Source organism: Rattus norvegicus, chromosome 16 (assembly GCF_036323735.1).
Source record: "Rattus norvegicus strain BN/NHsdMcwi chromosome 16, GRCr8, whole genome shotgun sequence".
Taxonomy (NCBI): Eukaryota; Metazoa; Chordata; class Mammalia; order Rodentia; family Muridae; genus Rattus; species Rattus norvegicus.
In genome coordinates this window covers 80,344,200-80,360,117 of record NC_086034.1, presented here as the reverse complement: position 1 = coordinate 80,360,117, position 15,918 = coordinate 80,344,200, and the positions used below count along the sequence as shown (strand labels likewise).

At 41.2% G+C, this 15,918-nt stretch overlaps 1 protein-coding gene across 2 annotated transcripts in view; it reads right to left on the bottom strand.

Moving 5' to 3' along the window:
• Positions 1–15,918, bottom strand: part of Csmd1 (CUB and Sushi multiple domains 1) — a 1,600,162-nt gene that overhangs the window by 160,593 nt on the left and 1,423,651 nt on the right. For both annotated transcript variants that reach the window (XM_039094737.2, NM_001037327.2), the window contains exons 31-35: positions 14,780–14,896; positions 10,958–11,071; positions 9,661–9,756; positions 2,153–2,356; positions 984–1,108 (exon numbers count right to left, since the gene is read on the bottom strand). In XM_039094737.2, the coding sequence (XP_038950665.1) occupies positions 984–1,108; positions 2,153–2,356; positions 9,661–9,756; positions 10,958–11,071; positions 14,780–14,896 (656 nt within the window). The remainder of the gene's footprint in view (positions 1–983; positions 1,109–2,152; positions 2,357–9,660; positions 9,757–10,957; positions 11,072–14,779; positions 14,897–15,918) is intronic.

The following is a 15,918-nucleotide window of genomic DNA, read 5'->3' as shown; positions in this document are numbered from 1 at the left end:
TAAATATATTACATACATACATAAAATTGTCAAATAATAGATATAAGCATTATTTAACAAGATAATGTATTTTAATATAGTATAGGTTATTAAGATTAAGTATATATAAGATAATTAATAATAAAATATATTAATAAGATAATATATTAATAAGACAATGTATTAACAAGATGATATATTATTTTATATTATATATTTTATACACACACACACATATGAAAGGAACTAATCTCTGATAGGACATGGGAAAACCTCTACAAATAACAGTTCCCATAGCCATTATTCTAAAAATCAATTATTGGGCTGGAGAGATGCTTAAGAGCACTTACAGCTCTGCCAGAAGCCCTGGGTTTCATTCCCAGCACCCTAGGCAGGTGGCATCAAACTTTGTGACATTCAAACTGCAGGGGCTTCCCTGTCCTCTTCTGGCTGCCCAGGTAACCCACATATACACACACAGGCATGCACACACACAAGCATGTACACACACACACACACACACACACAGTTAAAAATAATAAAGACAAAGGCTTAAAATAACTAAATAAATTTCTTTTTTGCAAATATTGTAAATGATTAAAGACATTTTATAGAAAGATTGAGAAACACAAAAGAAATCTCCACCTGTGTGCCCGTGACTGGAGAGTACGAGGTTACACAGTGGGGAGAGGGGGGATCAGGAGGAAGGAGAGGCAGTGGTAGCAAGAATGAACGAGGGCAAAGTGTGTAGGCAGAAGCCAGAATGAAATGCATTACGCCGAATCCTAACTCAGAATAACACAGAGCAAATAAAGTTTTATAAAGTCTTTAATTAAATAAGGCAGAAAAGAAAGTATGAGTGAAGATGAAAAGGAGAGAGTGAGGGAGGGGGAAAGAGGATGGGGGAGAGGAAGAAAGAGGTGAGGGGAGGGAAGGAGGCAGACGGAAGGTTAAGAAAGCTGAAGCCGCTGACCTGCCTCAGAGGACCTGGTCTGAGGCCCTACCTGGATCCCTGAGCCCTCCGATACTATGATCTTCCATACACAGTTCAGGTTGTTCCCATAGGGCTCAGGGTAGCCTGGAGATAAGATTGTCCCTCTTCTCTGAGTGAAATTGCCACTGCATGGAACTGAGAGAGAGAGAGAGAGAGAGAGAGAGAGAGAGAGAGAGAGAGAGCACGCCATGTTACAGTAAAAGCCAAGTGAAGTTGGCAAGGCTCTATGTCCTATTTTCCTTGGCTGGAATCAGACAGGGAAACTTTTTCTGCTATTTTAAGTGACATTTTTAGCCAAGGTACAATTGAATCTCTTTGCCTTCGAATGTGCAACATCAGTGACTGATATCCATTTTGTCGCTGAGTTTTAAAGCTTTGAGTCTATAAACAATGTTGTTTTTCAGGGTTTTCTAAGAAGGGACTGTCTACAACAAAGGTGTCTCTGAAGTGAGTTCTGATTGGAATAATTTTTCTCCTTTAATGTAAGAGTGTGTGTAGCGCACCCTTCCGTCTACAGACAAGCAACTCCTGGTCATACTGATGAATTCAGAGCAATCCAGGGAGAAGAAGATATATTTAAAATGCACAGATAAAATCACGGGATGATCACCCTTGCTCAGAGAGTTCCTTTGACAAACGTAGCAAATGACAAGTAACAATACCACCTTCATATCCAGCACTTTCAAGTGCCGATGTATTAAAGGGGCCATTGTCTATATAATGCCATAGCCCACTATCCACATGTTCTTTCCACAGATGGAAATTATGTGTTTTCTTATCTTTAGAGTTGATAACAGATTTAAGGGGCACCAAGAAATAAAACATGTTTTACATATGCAAATCTCATGTTTTAGGAAACATTTGTAATCTTATGTTTCAGGAAACATTTGTTTTTAAGTTTGGGGCTATCGGGCTATTGATCTAATCGATAGATCTTTTATTTTTTATTTTTTTTTATTAACTTGAGTATTTCTTATATACATTTCGAGTGTTATTCCCTTTCCTGGTTTCCGGGCAAACATCCCCCTCCCCCCTCCCCTTTCTTATCGGTGTTCCCCTCCCCATCCTCCCCCCATTGCCACCCTCCGATAGATCTTTACACAGTTGAAGAGCAAGATCACTTCATGAACAGTGACAGCCAGCCCCGGGTAGTTATCTCATCTCCTGGGCCCTACTTACCTACACAGCTTGGGATGGTGTCATTCCACTGGGCCAAAGCGTTTGGCACAGACTGACAACGGATGGCTGTGGAGCCTTGCAGCAGGTAACCTGGGTTGCACTCAAATCGGACAATGGAGCCTGCAGAGAACTCAGAACCAATCCTTCTCCCATATCTGGGCTCAGGGACGGAGCTGCACTGCGTGTCACTGGTGCGTGGGACGGCTAGGAGAGAGGCATACAGATTGCCACTTTGTCAGAGCAGAATGTAACAGGAGGGAGAGAAGAAGGGACGAAGTGGTTGTCAAGAGGATGGGAGTAGACACAGCGTAGACACAGTGCTGGAACCCTTTCTGTAAGGACTGACCCCAGGGTCAATTCTCTGTCTGCATTTCCTCCTGTGATGTCACTGGGGAACACCACACAGGTCTCATTCTGATGCGGAGATGGGATAGAAGGAAAATTAGTGTCTGTGACCGCTCATTAGTATTCAAGCAGTTCAAATTAAAATCTGAACGACTGCGCTGGTGATTGGGAGGCAGCGGCCATAACTTTTGCTCCTCCTCAGCAGCACGGGAGTCTAGTGAGACAAGTTGCTCTGTAGACTTGCTTAGATGTGACCCTTGTGATAAATTATGCAGCTAAAAAATGGGACCCACCACACAACTCACCATTCTAGATATTTATCCCAAAGAGCTGAATTTGGTCTAATAACAATATTATAGCCAATGTGTGTAAACAATGTAGGTGCCCTTCTTGTTTGTTTTCTTGTGCTGTGATGTAATACTCTCACCAAAGGCAACTTGGGGACGAAACAGTGCATTTAGCTTACACGTACACATCACAATCCATACATAACTGAGGGAAGTCAAGGGAGAAACTCAAGTGGGAACTTGAAGGAGAAACTATGGAGGGACACTGCTCGCTGGCTCAACCCCTGCTCCACTCAGGTTCATATTAAGATGGTGTTCTCTTGTAGCCCAGGATCATCAGCCTCGGGATGGTGACCTTAGTAGTGTGGGTCCTTCTGCATTCATTAATAATCAAGAATGAAAATTAACTAGGGCAGTATCCATCAGAAGATGACAGTATAAAAAAGTATGAATTTGTGTAAGGGACTCTTATTAAACCTTCCAAGGAAGGTTTTGATATTTGTAACAGCATGCAGGCATTGGAAGAGCACTGTGTTAAGTGAGATGAGTTGGTCTTGGCAGCAAACCATGACACTATTCCTCTTCCGTAAAGGATCCAAGTCAGATGAACTCCCTGGAAGAGAGAACAGGGTGGTGGCTGCCAGAGATGGGTACGGGGAAGCAGGGAGTTGCAGGGCATGCGGTTGTGTAGATGAAGGAAGTTCTGTGGAGCTGCAATAAAATGCGGGGCCTATAGTTAGCAACATTCTGCCCTGCACCTAACAACTTGTTAAAGAATACTTCATGCCAGCACAGTGAATATTAACGTAAGTCCTGCAAACATTCCTCCAGAATATTCTGCACTTGGCGTGCAGATGACCACCTGCAGGCAGAAACTTAAAGCCCAAGGAAAGACTCATTTCCCAAGGTGTGTGTGTGGGACGGGGTGGGTGAGGCTAGGATGTGAATTTCTAGGCTGAGGAATTTCTTTTTCCCTAACTGGGGTAAAAGCATGAGCAAGTTTGTTTCCATTCTTCTTTGCATTCTGGTGTTTTCTTTTAATGCGGGTACCAGGTCAGGGCCAGTAGTTCAGATAACACTAGAGAAAATAGTAAGTTGATGTGATGAACCTGAGTAAGGAGTCTTTGTTACAAAAGAAAGGGAAGGTCCATGTTGCAGCAAGGGATTCAACGAGGCACACAAACCTGGGAAAACTCACTAAAGTTTGATAGTGGAGGAAAGGAAAGGCCATCAGGATTCGGAGACTAGACACAGAAGAGGTGAAACTCTAAAACTTCACTTTGTTCCCAGAGTCTACCCTGACAGACAGGGTCAGCTCTCCCTGATAGGGTTGGTAGAAAATCGTATTCCTATAGCTCAGCCATTCTGTGCTTAGAGATAGACAGTTAGAAAGCCATCCTTGGAATTTATCACCATGTCTTTGGAAATGGAGAAGGAAGTGAGGGGTTAGAGATTAAGTGCCAAGGAACAACCTGGGGTAGAACTTTCCAGCAGGGCTGAGCAAGCACATGAGGGAGAAGAGCCTGAGAGTCGGTGGCTTGGTGCTGAGAAGCAGTGTGCCCCTTCTGTTGACCAGGAGCGCATTTCGGACGCTGTGTACTTAACCCAGTGACAGGCAGTGTAGACTGCACCAAGGAAGTCACAGCATATCAACGACCCCATCTATTGAGAAGGGAGAATGTTCCATCTTCTGAGATCTTCTTCAATTTCTTTCTTCAGAGGCTTGAAATTCTTGTCATACAGATCTTTCACTTGCTTGGTTAGAGACACACCAAGGTGTTTTATATTATTTGTGACTATCGTGAAGGGTGTCATTTCCTTAATTTCTTTCTCAGTCTGTTTATTCTTTGAGGAGAGGAAGGTTACTAATTTGAGTTAATTTTATATCCAGCCATTTTGCTGAAGTTTCTTATCAGATTTTGGTGTTCTCTGTTGGAATTTTTGGGGTCACTTAAATATACTATCATATCATCTGCAAATAGTGATATTTTAACTTCTCCCCTTCCAATTTGTATCCCTTTGACCTACTTTTGTTGTGGGCATATACCCAAAAGATGCTCCAACATATAAGAAGGACACATGTTCTACTATATTCATAGTAGCCTTATTTATAATAACTAGAAGCTGGAAAGAACCCAGATGTCCTTCAACAGAGGAATGGATACAGAAAATGTGGTTCATTTACACAATGAAGTACTACTCAGCTATTAGAAAACAATGACTTCATGAAATTCTTAGACAAATGGGTAGAATTGCAAAATATCATCCTGAGTGATATAACTAAATCACAAAAGAACACACATGGTATGCACTCACTAATAAGTGGATATTAGTCCAAAACCTTGGAATACCCAAGATACAATTCACAGACCACATGAAACTCAAGAAAAAGTAAGACCAAAGTGTGGAAGCTTCAGTCCTTCTTAGAAGGGGGAACAAAATATTCACAGGAGGAAATATGGAGACAAAGTGTGCAGCAGAAACTGAAGGAAAGGCCATCCAGAGATCCCTCCACCTGGGGATCTATCCCGTATATAGTCATCAAACCCAGACACTACTGCAGATGCCAAGAAGTGCATGCTGACAGGAGCCTGATATAGCTGTCTCCCAAGAGGCTCTTTCACAGCCTGATAAATATAGAGGTGGAAGCCTGCAGCCAGCCACTGGACTGAGAACAGGGTCCCCAGTGGAGAAGTTAAAGAAGGGATTGAAGGAGCTGAAAGGTTTGCAACCTCATAGGAAGAACAACGATATGCACTAACCAGACCCCCCACCCAGAGCTCCCAGGGACTAATCCAACCAAAGAGTACACATGGAATGACCCATATGTAGCAGAGCCTGGCCTTGTTGGGCATCAATGGGAAGAGAGGCCCTTGTCCTGTGAAGGTTTGATGCCCCAGCACAGGGGAATGTCAGGGCAGAGAGGCAGGAGGGAGTGGTGGGCAGGTGGGTAGGTGAGAACCCTCACAGAAGCAGGGGGAAGAGGATGAAATAGGGGACTTGAAAGGGGTAACATTTGAAATGTAAATAAAGAAAAAATAAGCAACATCTAGGCATGAATGGATGATGATTAAAAACAGTATACTGGGACTGCAGAAGTGAACCAGCGGTCAGGAACAATGGTACTTTGCCAGAGGACACTAGTTTGATTCCCAGCTCCCACATAGCATCTCAGAACTATCTTTAACTTCAATTCCAGGGGATCCAGCGCCCTCTTCTGGCTTTCAAGGTTACTGTACACAATGGTGCACAGACATACAAGCAGGCAAAACAGATAAGGTAAAAATAAAGGGTCAGAAAACAACAACCACCAAACAAACAAACAAACAAACAAACAAACAAAATCAAATCCAATACCTAGACAAAACCCAAATGGTATGCTTTGGGAAACTGAGACACCAAATTAACTTGGACACATGAAGAGTCACGTGTTGCAGACAATAGGGAAATGAGAGTTTCGGGTGGCATTTCCTTGCCTGCTATGGTTCTTTGTTTTATTTTCCTTTCTGTTGCTGTGATCAAACATCTTGACTGAAAGTGAGACTGGGCACCAGAGGCTTTATTCAGTTTTTAATGCCTAGTTACGTAAGGGTAACCACAGAGGCAAGAATGTGATACCACAAGAATGCTGACACCACATCCAGTCAAGCACCACGGGGAGAAGCAAATGCTCCAAGCTGCCTGTGGGTGCACCTGCCTGCTTGCTGGCTTTCTCTACTTTGACACACTTCAGGAACCTTTGCCTCAGAACTGATTGTGCCATAGGTGTGCCCACAGACAAGTCAATCTAAAGTAATTCCCCATGGAGACATTCTTCCCTCTGTGCATTGACAGCATAGCTAACCATCCTTCTGTACTTCAGAAGCTTGGAAGATGATCTGTTTGCTCTCAAAATTACTACATTCTCCATCATGAGGCAGTCACTATGGGCTGTGAGGGAGCCAACCAGGACAGCTTTCTACTCCTGAGTCCCAGGGACAATTATGCACTCTGTCCTTTGACATATGCCTTGTGTTGGTGTCTTGAATGTTCTTCATAATGAACTGCCTGCCTGCTAACTAGGGTCAAACATCCTATAATCGCAGAGCACAAAGTCACTGAGAAATTCCAAGCTCCAGAGTGAAGCTCTGGCTACTCAGAGCTTTGTAAGCAATAAGGGGGGCAGATAATGCCTGGCTTCAGTGTAACTGACTTAAAAAATAAATGCTCGATTGATTGACTCCCTGGGTTGAAGATTTCCATTTTGCCTTTGAGTAGTTTATGAACTGGATTCACACTCCTCTCTCTTTACCTCCAAGGGATTTATCTTTGGTAAAAGACTTGTTTTACATAAACTCAGTGGTGGAGAGCAGGGAAAGGTTGGGTGTTGGGCTCTGTAAGACACTGAAAATGCCAATGTATTATTGTACAAGGGAAACTGATTCCTTCTATAAAGGTTTGCTTTCTAGTTTTCTGTAGTTTTAGATGTTTTAAGGATGATGCCTGAATTTATATAAAGAAAAGATTTTTCAGGGCTGGGAGGCAGCTCAGACAATAAAGGGCTTCCCACAGAAACATGAGGAAGTGAGTTCAGGTCCCTATGGAAATAAAAATGTTGGGTGTGGTGGTGTGTACCTGGAATCCCAGGACTGGGCTGATGGGGACAGGTGGATCCCTGAAGTCTGTGGTACTGTTAGTCTGAACATGTTCGTGAGCCTTAGGTTTAGAATCAGACCCTGACTTAAAAAATAGGGTTGAGACAGACTGAGAAAGACACCTACATGGAACTCTTGCCTCTACACATATGTATGTGCACACATGCACACACATTGACAAACACATAAACCACAAACACATTTCACTACAAAGATACATGTACATGGAATGACATAATTCTTTTCTGAAACATGGCACCTGAGTGTGAACTCAGGGTAGTACAGGCCTTGGGGCCTTTGTTTCTTACCTGATCCGCGATCTAATCTTTAACAAAAGCCAGAGGAAGCCCCATACAAAGACTCAGGTTGTGACTAACTTGGATTCATTTTCTAATTTTAATGTGATTTTTTTTCTCTAAGAGGAAAATTTTACTTAAAACAACCAGTCTGCCTTTGTCACAGAAGAATGATGAGCTCTCAATTATGTATTTACATGGAAAAAAATGTAATTCCAAACTTACTAGAAGAAAATAAGTTTAGCCAGCTTGCCTGAATTAGTCATTCTCTAGCAAAGTCAATTAAAAATATGCTGGTCATTTGCATTTAAGGAAAATTACAACTTGAAAACAATGTAACTACTTTTAATTCCCTAACAACATTGTTGAAACATTTGCCACTTAAGGGTTAGAAATATTTCTCCTGTGTGCTGCCAGCATCACTTAGACCCTCTGCCCAAGACCATTCATAGTATTTCTATGATGAAAACTGAAACCTTTTAGGGAAAATATTTTGAGCAAATTGCTAGTATTTTGTGAGATTTTTAGAATCGAAACAAATGGCATGACTGTTATTTTCCATGGTTTTCTGAAAAGCATAGTTTCTCTTTTTTAAAATATTTATTTATTTATTTATTTATTTATTTATTTATTTATTTATTTAGTGTCTGTGGGTACACTGTCATTGTCTTCAGAAACACCAGAAGAGAGCATCGGATCCCATTAAAGGTGGCTGTCAGTCACCATGTGGGTGCTGGGAATTGAACTCAGGACCTCTAGAAGAGTAGTCAGTGCTCTTAACTGCTGAGCTATATCTCTTCCGCCTAAGTTTAGTTTTTCTAAGTTATTTTGTGGAGAATTCTATGTCAAGGGAGCAAATGACTCAGATAAATGACTTCCCTCTAATTGTCAGGAAAATATTGCAGGGTAGATGGTGATCTCCTGGCTGGAAGACAGTAGATGAAGACAAATTAAGAATTACTTTATTCTTCCTTTTTTCCTTTTAATGGTTGTCCTGGGAATGGATCTTGCTATATAACCCAGAGAGTCACAATCCTCCTACCTCAGCCTCAGGTGCTGGTATGTGAAGTGTGCCTGGAAGAAGGTTGCTTTCGAATTGGACTGAGTGGAACCCTGAAGCAGCTTTTCTCTCCATTGCACTGTGCCATGAGCAGTTGCAGCTCCACTGTTCTGTGCTCCCTAATGTCAAGTTTGTGAAACGAATATTCAAGTTCCATGAGAATATCAGATCTTTTTCAAGTTGAGTAACTTTTAAACAATCTAAGATTATTTGAATAAACTCTAAATCAAACAAACAAAACAAGTATAAAGAAGTAGAACAGAGAGGTTAATTTTACACAGTGCTTTTCATTCTGATGGACAGTCCTGGACATGCCAATTCTGGGGTTGGCATTGTTAAATTACAATTTCAGTTACTTCTCACCACAAATCTGCTTAAACTGTATGTTTATATTCTAATGCATGTGGCTTTAAATATTTATGACATGGTTTACATAATTAGATAAAATACTGTATCTTATGTCATTCTGTCATATCTGAAGAGCCATTCAGAGGTAATTTAATCAATAATTACTTTTATAATGCTAGAAAATAAGGTAGCATGCCTTTGAAGTAGAAGTACAATTTAATGTGGCCAAAATAAAACCGAACTATTCTTGAGAGGTGATTTTACTCTCACAGATATGAGCGCCCTCGATTATTCAAATGTCACAGAAATGAAATTTGTTGACTTTCCTCCAGTGTTAGAAGCCCAGGACGCACCTTCACCTTGGTTCACAAAATGCAGCTCACAGGGTAGCGTCCATATTGTTACACAAGTGTGGCGCACAGGGTGTGCCTCACCTTGGTAGAGGACGTGTAGCACATGGGGTAAACCCCTACGTTGCTACTCAAAAATGCAGGACACTGTGTGAATCGCAATGTACAGTGTATATGGTGCTCCTCACCTTGGTAGACGAAGTGGAAACCCCGTGCAGAAGCTCCGCTCTTTGCGCTGAAGCGAAGCAGAATCTGATTGGATGTAGCCAGCGGGAGTGTTTCACCTGGGGATTCAAACAGAGGCGACACATTTGCTCTGCGTGGATGGCATTCTGGGAGAAACGTGGACTGGAAAGTCCATAATAAATGCTTCAAGTCAAATAGAACGAAAGTAGATTTAGGGGTTTAAGACCCAAGAGTCTTGCTGTTATGAACATGTTTAAAACCTGCCCTGGTTTTGTGGAGTCTAATAAACTGGATTGCTGTCAGGGTGGAGGACTTAACGAGCAGGCACTGTGGCTAACCGTACAGTGGGGCTAAGTGCTGACAGTCAAGTGACAACCTCACCCTGGTTTACTATTACTTGCTGGAGTAGGTAATGGGAGAAAATTTCTTTAGTCCATCACTAGTTTAGAAACATTAAAAGGTTCACAGAATGCTTCTGAAATAAGTGTTTAACCTTTAAAGCAGATACAACCCCTTGGGAAGTAACTTCCAGCTGTGTATATGAATCCTAAGACCCCTAACCCATGCTATTGTGGGAGAATCAGTTACTGTTTGTCACCTGAGGAATTTGTAGGCACAAGACCTAGGAATCCACAAAATTGAGTTATGAAGGTTTCGGTGAATCAGGAAATAGAAGTGAAAACCAAGCAAACATTAATTTTGATGGATTAAGACTCAGGTTACACATAATTAGTGTTCTGGGTACAATAAAAGTTTGCCTAAGTTCACATAATCAATCCTGGAAAATGAATGCTTGAAAGTGCTAATAAGGGTTTGCCCATAGATGCGGGCTGGTACCTAGGCCGAGCTGGCCCTTCATAATACATGCATCTGAGCATGTTCGGACACTGGTGTAAAGCCCCGAAAGGAGCCACAAAGTCCGGGGATGTTCACTGCATGCGTAACACACATGCCTGGAATTAAGAGGGCAAAATTATTTACACCCAGGAAGGAGAAAAAGACACACAGAACAGAAAATATAAATCTTTATTTTAACTTCTTTTTCTAAAAAAGTTCTACTTTTCTTTTTTTAAAAAATTTCCCTATGATCTCAGTAAATCTTAGTAAGAATATAAACACTTCTACTGCAAATACAGACTTCAAAGGTGATTTTCTATTTATCACAGTGAAACACACAGGCACACACACACAAAGAGAGAGAGATAAAGAGAGACAGAGAGAGAGACAGAGAGAGAGAGACTAAAAGAATCACTATAGTTGCATAGTGGAACTCAGTGCAAAATAGTTTGAAATCCTTACCTGAATGGGAACCAGAGAGAGAACTGAGAAGCCTGGCCTGAGGATGGGTTCCATCAAACAATTCTGCCAAGTCGTTCAGCGCAGTCTGGAAATAGGCAAACTGTCCAAACACCACTAGAAAACAAGGGGGTGGGGCGGGGTGGGGCAGAGTCTTACACAGAGTGAAGGAGAGGTAATTATACCTTCTGAAGATCATTGTTTCAGGAGTCTTATAAATATAGGCACAAAGCAGAGGCCGGAGACATGGCTCAATGGTTAAACGCATTTGTTCTTGTAGAGGACAGAGGTCAGATTCTCTGCACCCTCATGGTGACTCAGCTCTCTGGTACTCCAGTTCCAGGGTTTCTGTTGCCCTTTTCTGGTTTCTGCAGGCACAGCACACATCTGGTGCACAGTCATAGCCACAGGCAAACACTCTTACACATAAAAAACATGATACATTGTAACAAGGCAAAAACAACCCTACATACTTATTTTCTGTGCTTTCTGAGTTTTCAGTAGTTTCATTTTCGTTCTTTGAATCTTGAAAGGAAATTATTATTTTATGAATTTGAATATTGTGTGACACATATTTTTAACACACAACATTCCAACGATCAGAAAATATTTATGAAGGCATTCTGATTTTTTAATGACCAGGTATAGTTCTGTGAAAAATTAGCCATGTCAGAGCCAAACTTCACAATACTTTGATAAGGAATTAGAAACTCTTAGAATAGGAATTAGAAACTTTTTGTTGGCCTATTGCCAAATGAACAATTATTTTCTTTAGAACCCCCATTTCAGGGACTTCTTTGGACTATTCTATACATTTAAAAAAATCATTTTAGGATACAAACTGGTAGGATATACTGCCTTCAAGCAAAACATAGGAACATTGCTTACAAATCAATATTTATATATTAAAATTGATGAAATAAAAGAGCTTTACAATATTTTGAGGAATCAGTGATTTAGTACTGATATATAAGACAGAAACAAAATATCCTGTATTTGTTTATGTGGGAGGTTTACCCAGAGGTCCTTCTAAATGATTACAATCATGGGACTGAGATGTATACTCTGCTTTAAGGAAAAAAATATTCTAGCAGAAGAAAATTAATGTGTTAGCAAGCACAATGGAGAATGTTTATTTTGAAGGTGTGTTTGAAGATTTAGACACACATGGTACTGTACAGATGAAAATACACACACACACAGACACACACACACAGACACACACACATAGACACACACACCTTTCAGTTTGAGATTTAACCTCCTAGAGAACATCATAAAGCAACAAGGCAACCCTGTGGGCTAAGTAAGCTTTTTTGGTAGATGAGGCTCACTAAGGACTTTGTACTTCAGAGGTCACAGCCGGAGCCACATCTCACCTTATCTTTGTTCCTGCTCCCACCCCTTCTACCACCTCCCTAGTGAACCAAATCTTGAGTTTCCGGATTATAAAAATAGTGAGTCACATGTGCCTGAGTCCTATTTTCTGCCAAGAATTCTTTGGGAACAAGATCTTTACAATGAAACTACAAGAGTACTAAAGAACTTGTTAACACAGTTTGTGGCTGTCTACCCAACGTATAGAAGGTTCTGTAGCAAACCCAGGAGCTGAGTCTGTGATATCAACAGGATTAGGACACTCAAGTCACCTAGGGAAGGCCATGGCATCTCCCCTGTCTGGCTTTCCTAAGTCAGGCTCTCTCTACCCAGGTGAGCCAATGGGCCAAACTCATCTGCTGAAGGAAGAAAGCAGTGGAGCTATAAACCAGAGCAAGGTGTGTTACAGCCCCACATCCATTGGTGATGTCTCAGGGATAAGATTAAATAACATAGTGCTTAAGCAGTAGGAGGTTTAAATGCTTGTGTCTGTATTTTAACGTGAGATATAAGGAAATTCTTCTAGCATACATTATTAGCAACACTGTGAAGATGACACTGTGTCTGGTTGTCCAGTTAGGTTGTTCGTGGAAGTGAGGAACAGCTATGACAGCCTGAGGCAGCAGCATCTTCCAGCTCTAGAACAACCAGAGCTGAACACATATGTGTCACTCAACAGGGAAGCAAGAGGGGGAGGAAGCATTACTGAGTTAGTAACTGGAGGACACTCCTGTCATATAAAGGGAGCTCTGGGCTCCTTTTGGATGCAAAGACTCAGGATCTACAATGACCTTTTTATATTTTTTAAGATTTGTTTTATTTCTTTAAATGTGTATCTATTACCAACCAACCAGAGCTCCCAGGGACTAAACCACTACCCCAAGAGTACACATGGACAGACTCATGGCTCCAGCTGCATATGTAGCAGAGGATGGCCTTGTTGGGCACCAATGGGAGGAGAAGCCCTTGGTCTTGCCAAGACTGGAACCCCCAGTATAGGGGAATGTCAGGGTGGAAAGGGGGGATGGTTGGGGAGGGGGAACACCTTCATAGATAAAGAGGAAGGGGGTGAGGATAGGGGGCTTATAGATAGGAAACTGGGAAAAGAAATAACAGTTGAAATGTAAATAAAAAATATCCAAGAAAAAAATCTCAAACAAAATAAGTGCATCTAAGTGTCAGTATATGCTCTAGAATACAGGTACTTCTGGAAGCCAGAGGTGTCAGAGCCCCTCAAACTGGAATTGGCTCAAGCACAAATACACACAGGCACATAGATGCACACAGTTCAAAATAATAGAAAATCTTTAAAAAACATTTTTATCTCAAGTACATTCTCACATTGAAGTTAATGTCTCCATATTTCTATGGAAGTAGGTGACTGCTGATTTAATGTGAAGGCAAATTGTGAGTCTGTGGCTTTTTTTTTCTTGTTTTGGTTGACCATTGAGGAAAAGGGAAATAGCTTGTAAGAGTATAAAAGCTATGGTCTGGCTTTCCCCCAGGGAAGAACCACATAGTATCAATCTTCTTGGCTGGGAGTCAGAGAGGACATCACATAAAGACAGCCAGGACCACTGTGCACATCTCAAAGTCTCAAGGATGGTGACTAAATCCACCAACTGTGCAGGGATGTGTTGAGATTTGGTGTGTTGCTATGCAGTGTAATGCTAAATACTGAACTCCAAGGTCTGGTTGTCCCCAGGGAGAAGATTTCCTATAGACCTTAGTAATGCTATGTAACCTTGCCTCCACCCCCAACCCAAGTTATCCCTGATTGGTGAATAATGATGCCTACAGCCTATAGCTGTGCAGAAGAGAGATAGGTGGAGTTTCAGTTCCCAGGTTTGGAGTCAGAGAGACCAGGAGGAGGAGAGTAAAGGAGGTACAGAGAGGAGAAGGTGCCAGGGGTTAGATGAATTATGGAAACATGGCCAACTGGAGTTAAGAACAGCCCAGAGGAAATATGGCCAGTCATATCTTGGGGTATTGGTAGGGAAGTAGACATAATAGCATGAAAGGTGGACATCTGCCCAGCTCTAAGGCTTTAAAGGCTTAATATAAGTATAAAAGTTTTGTGTCTTTTATCTGGGAACCGAATGATCAAAGGTGGGGCATTAATATCAAATATTTACTCCCACAGGGATTTATATGACTTATGCTTTTGAACTGCATGTGTCTTCCTGCCTCAAATTTACAAACAAATGACTTCAAAATCTACTTCCGGACAGAGCATAGTATGGGGCCACATTAATGGTTGAAATTCAACAGCACTCTAGGGGTAAACATAAGCACATGGTACCCCTCTGGTAGAAGAAGGTTTGCAAAGTCTGCTTCTTTAGTGAATAACATTTCTTTTGTATCATTTTATTCTAATCTTACCAAAACAACAGACAAATTAGCTCTAAAGCATATGCCAACGAGTCAGAAACAATAGCAATTTCTTACCAAATTCCTTGGGCACCGTGATGGAATAGATGCATATCTGCCCAGCCGTGTAGTTATGAGGGTAGTTTGGTGACAAAACTACCCCCTCCGAGCCCACGTATTGGCCTCCACAGGGTGCTGCAAAGACAGCCAGCCAAGAATGGTAAGCTTTGAAGATGGTGATGCTGGTGACAGGAGCTCATCTTGTAACAAACACACACATCTATGTCAGCAGCTGCCCCTGCACTGGCAGCAGGACCACGGGAACACTGAGTCAGAGACTCACAGAAGCCAAAGCTTTGGACTCAAAAAAAGCCTGATGTTATGATCAAGACCTGTCTGAGGCATGTTCGGATAATAATGAAAATAGCTAGACTACTACTAGCTACACTGTGTATATGTGTGTGTTTGCATGTATGTATGTATATACACGTATGTGTATGTATATGAGTGTGTGTATGTGAGCGTAAGTATTTAGAATGATATATATATATATGTATGTATGCACATGTGTATAAATGTTTATGTGTATAGATGTGTATATGTTCATTTGTATATATATATATATATTCAAGTATCCGTATGTGTGAATATCTATATACATACATACATATATATGTATATATATATATGTGTGTGTGTGTGTGTATGGATTGATTTGTGTATATATGTATCCATGAGTGACTATGTACATGTGTGTATATATGTGTATGTGCATGACAATGCATGCATATATACATTTGTGTGTATGTATGGATTGATGTGTGTGTATATATATATGCATGAGTGTATATGTGCATATGTGTATATATTTGTATATGTATGCATGTGCCTCTATATATGTGTGTGTGCATGAGTATGTGTGTATATATACATTTGTGTATATGTGTGTAATGTGTGTATCTATGCATGCACATGTATGTACTATGAGGTTGTATGAACCTTTTCCTTCTCATAATCTTACTAACTTTGGTGTTTCTTTTCTGGGTAAACTGGAAAAACTTTTTAGCTCACGTGTAAAGTTCTTTTCAAATATCCTGGCACTGAGATCCAACTAAACACTAGGCACTTTTTCAGGTTGTAAGTTACGTCCCATCGTTGGCATCTTTAATGTACTATCAGGAGGGACTGGCACCTGCTCCTCTGTCCAACTGTGTGAC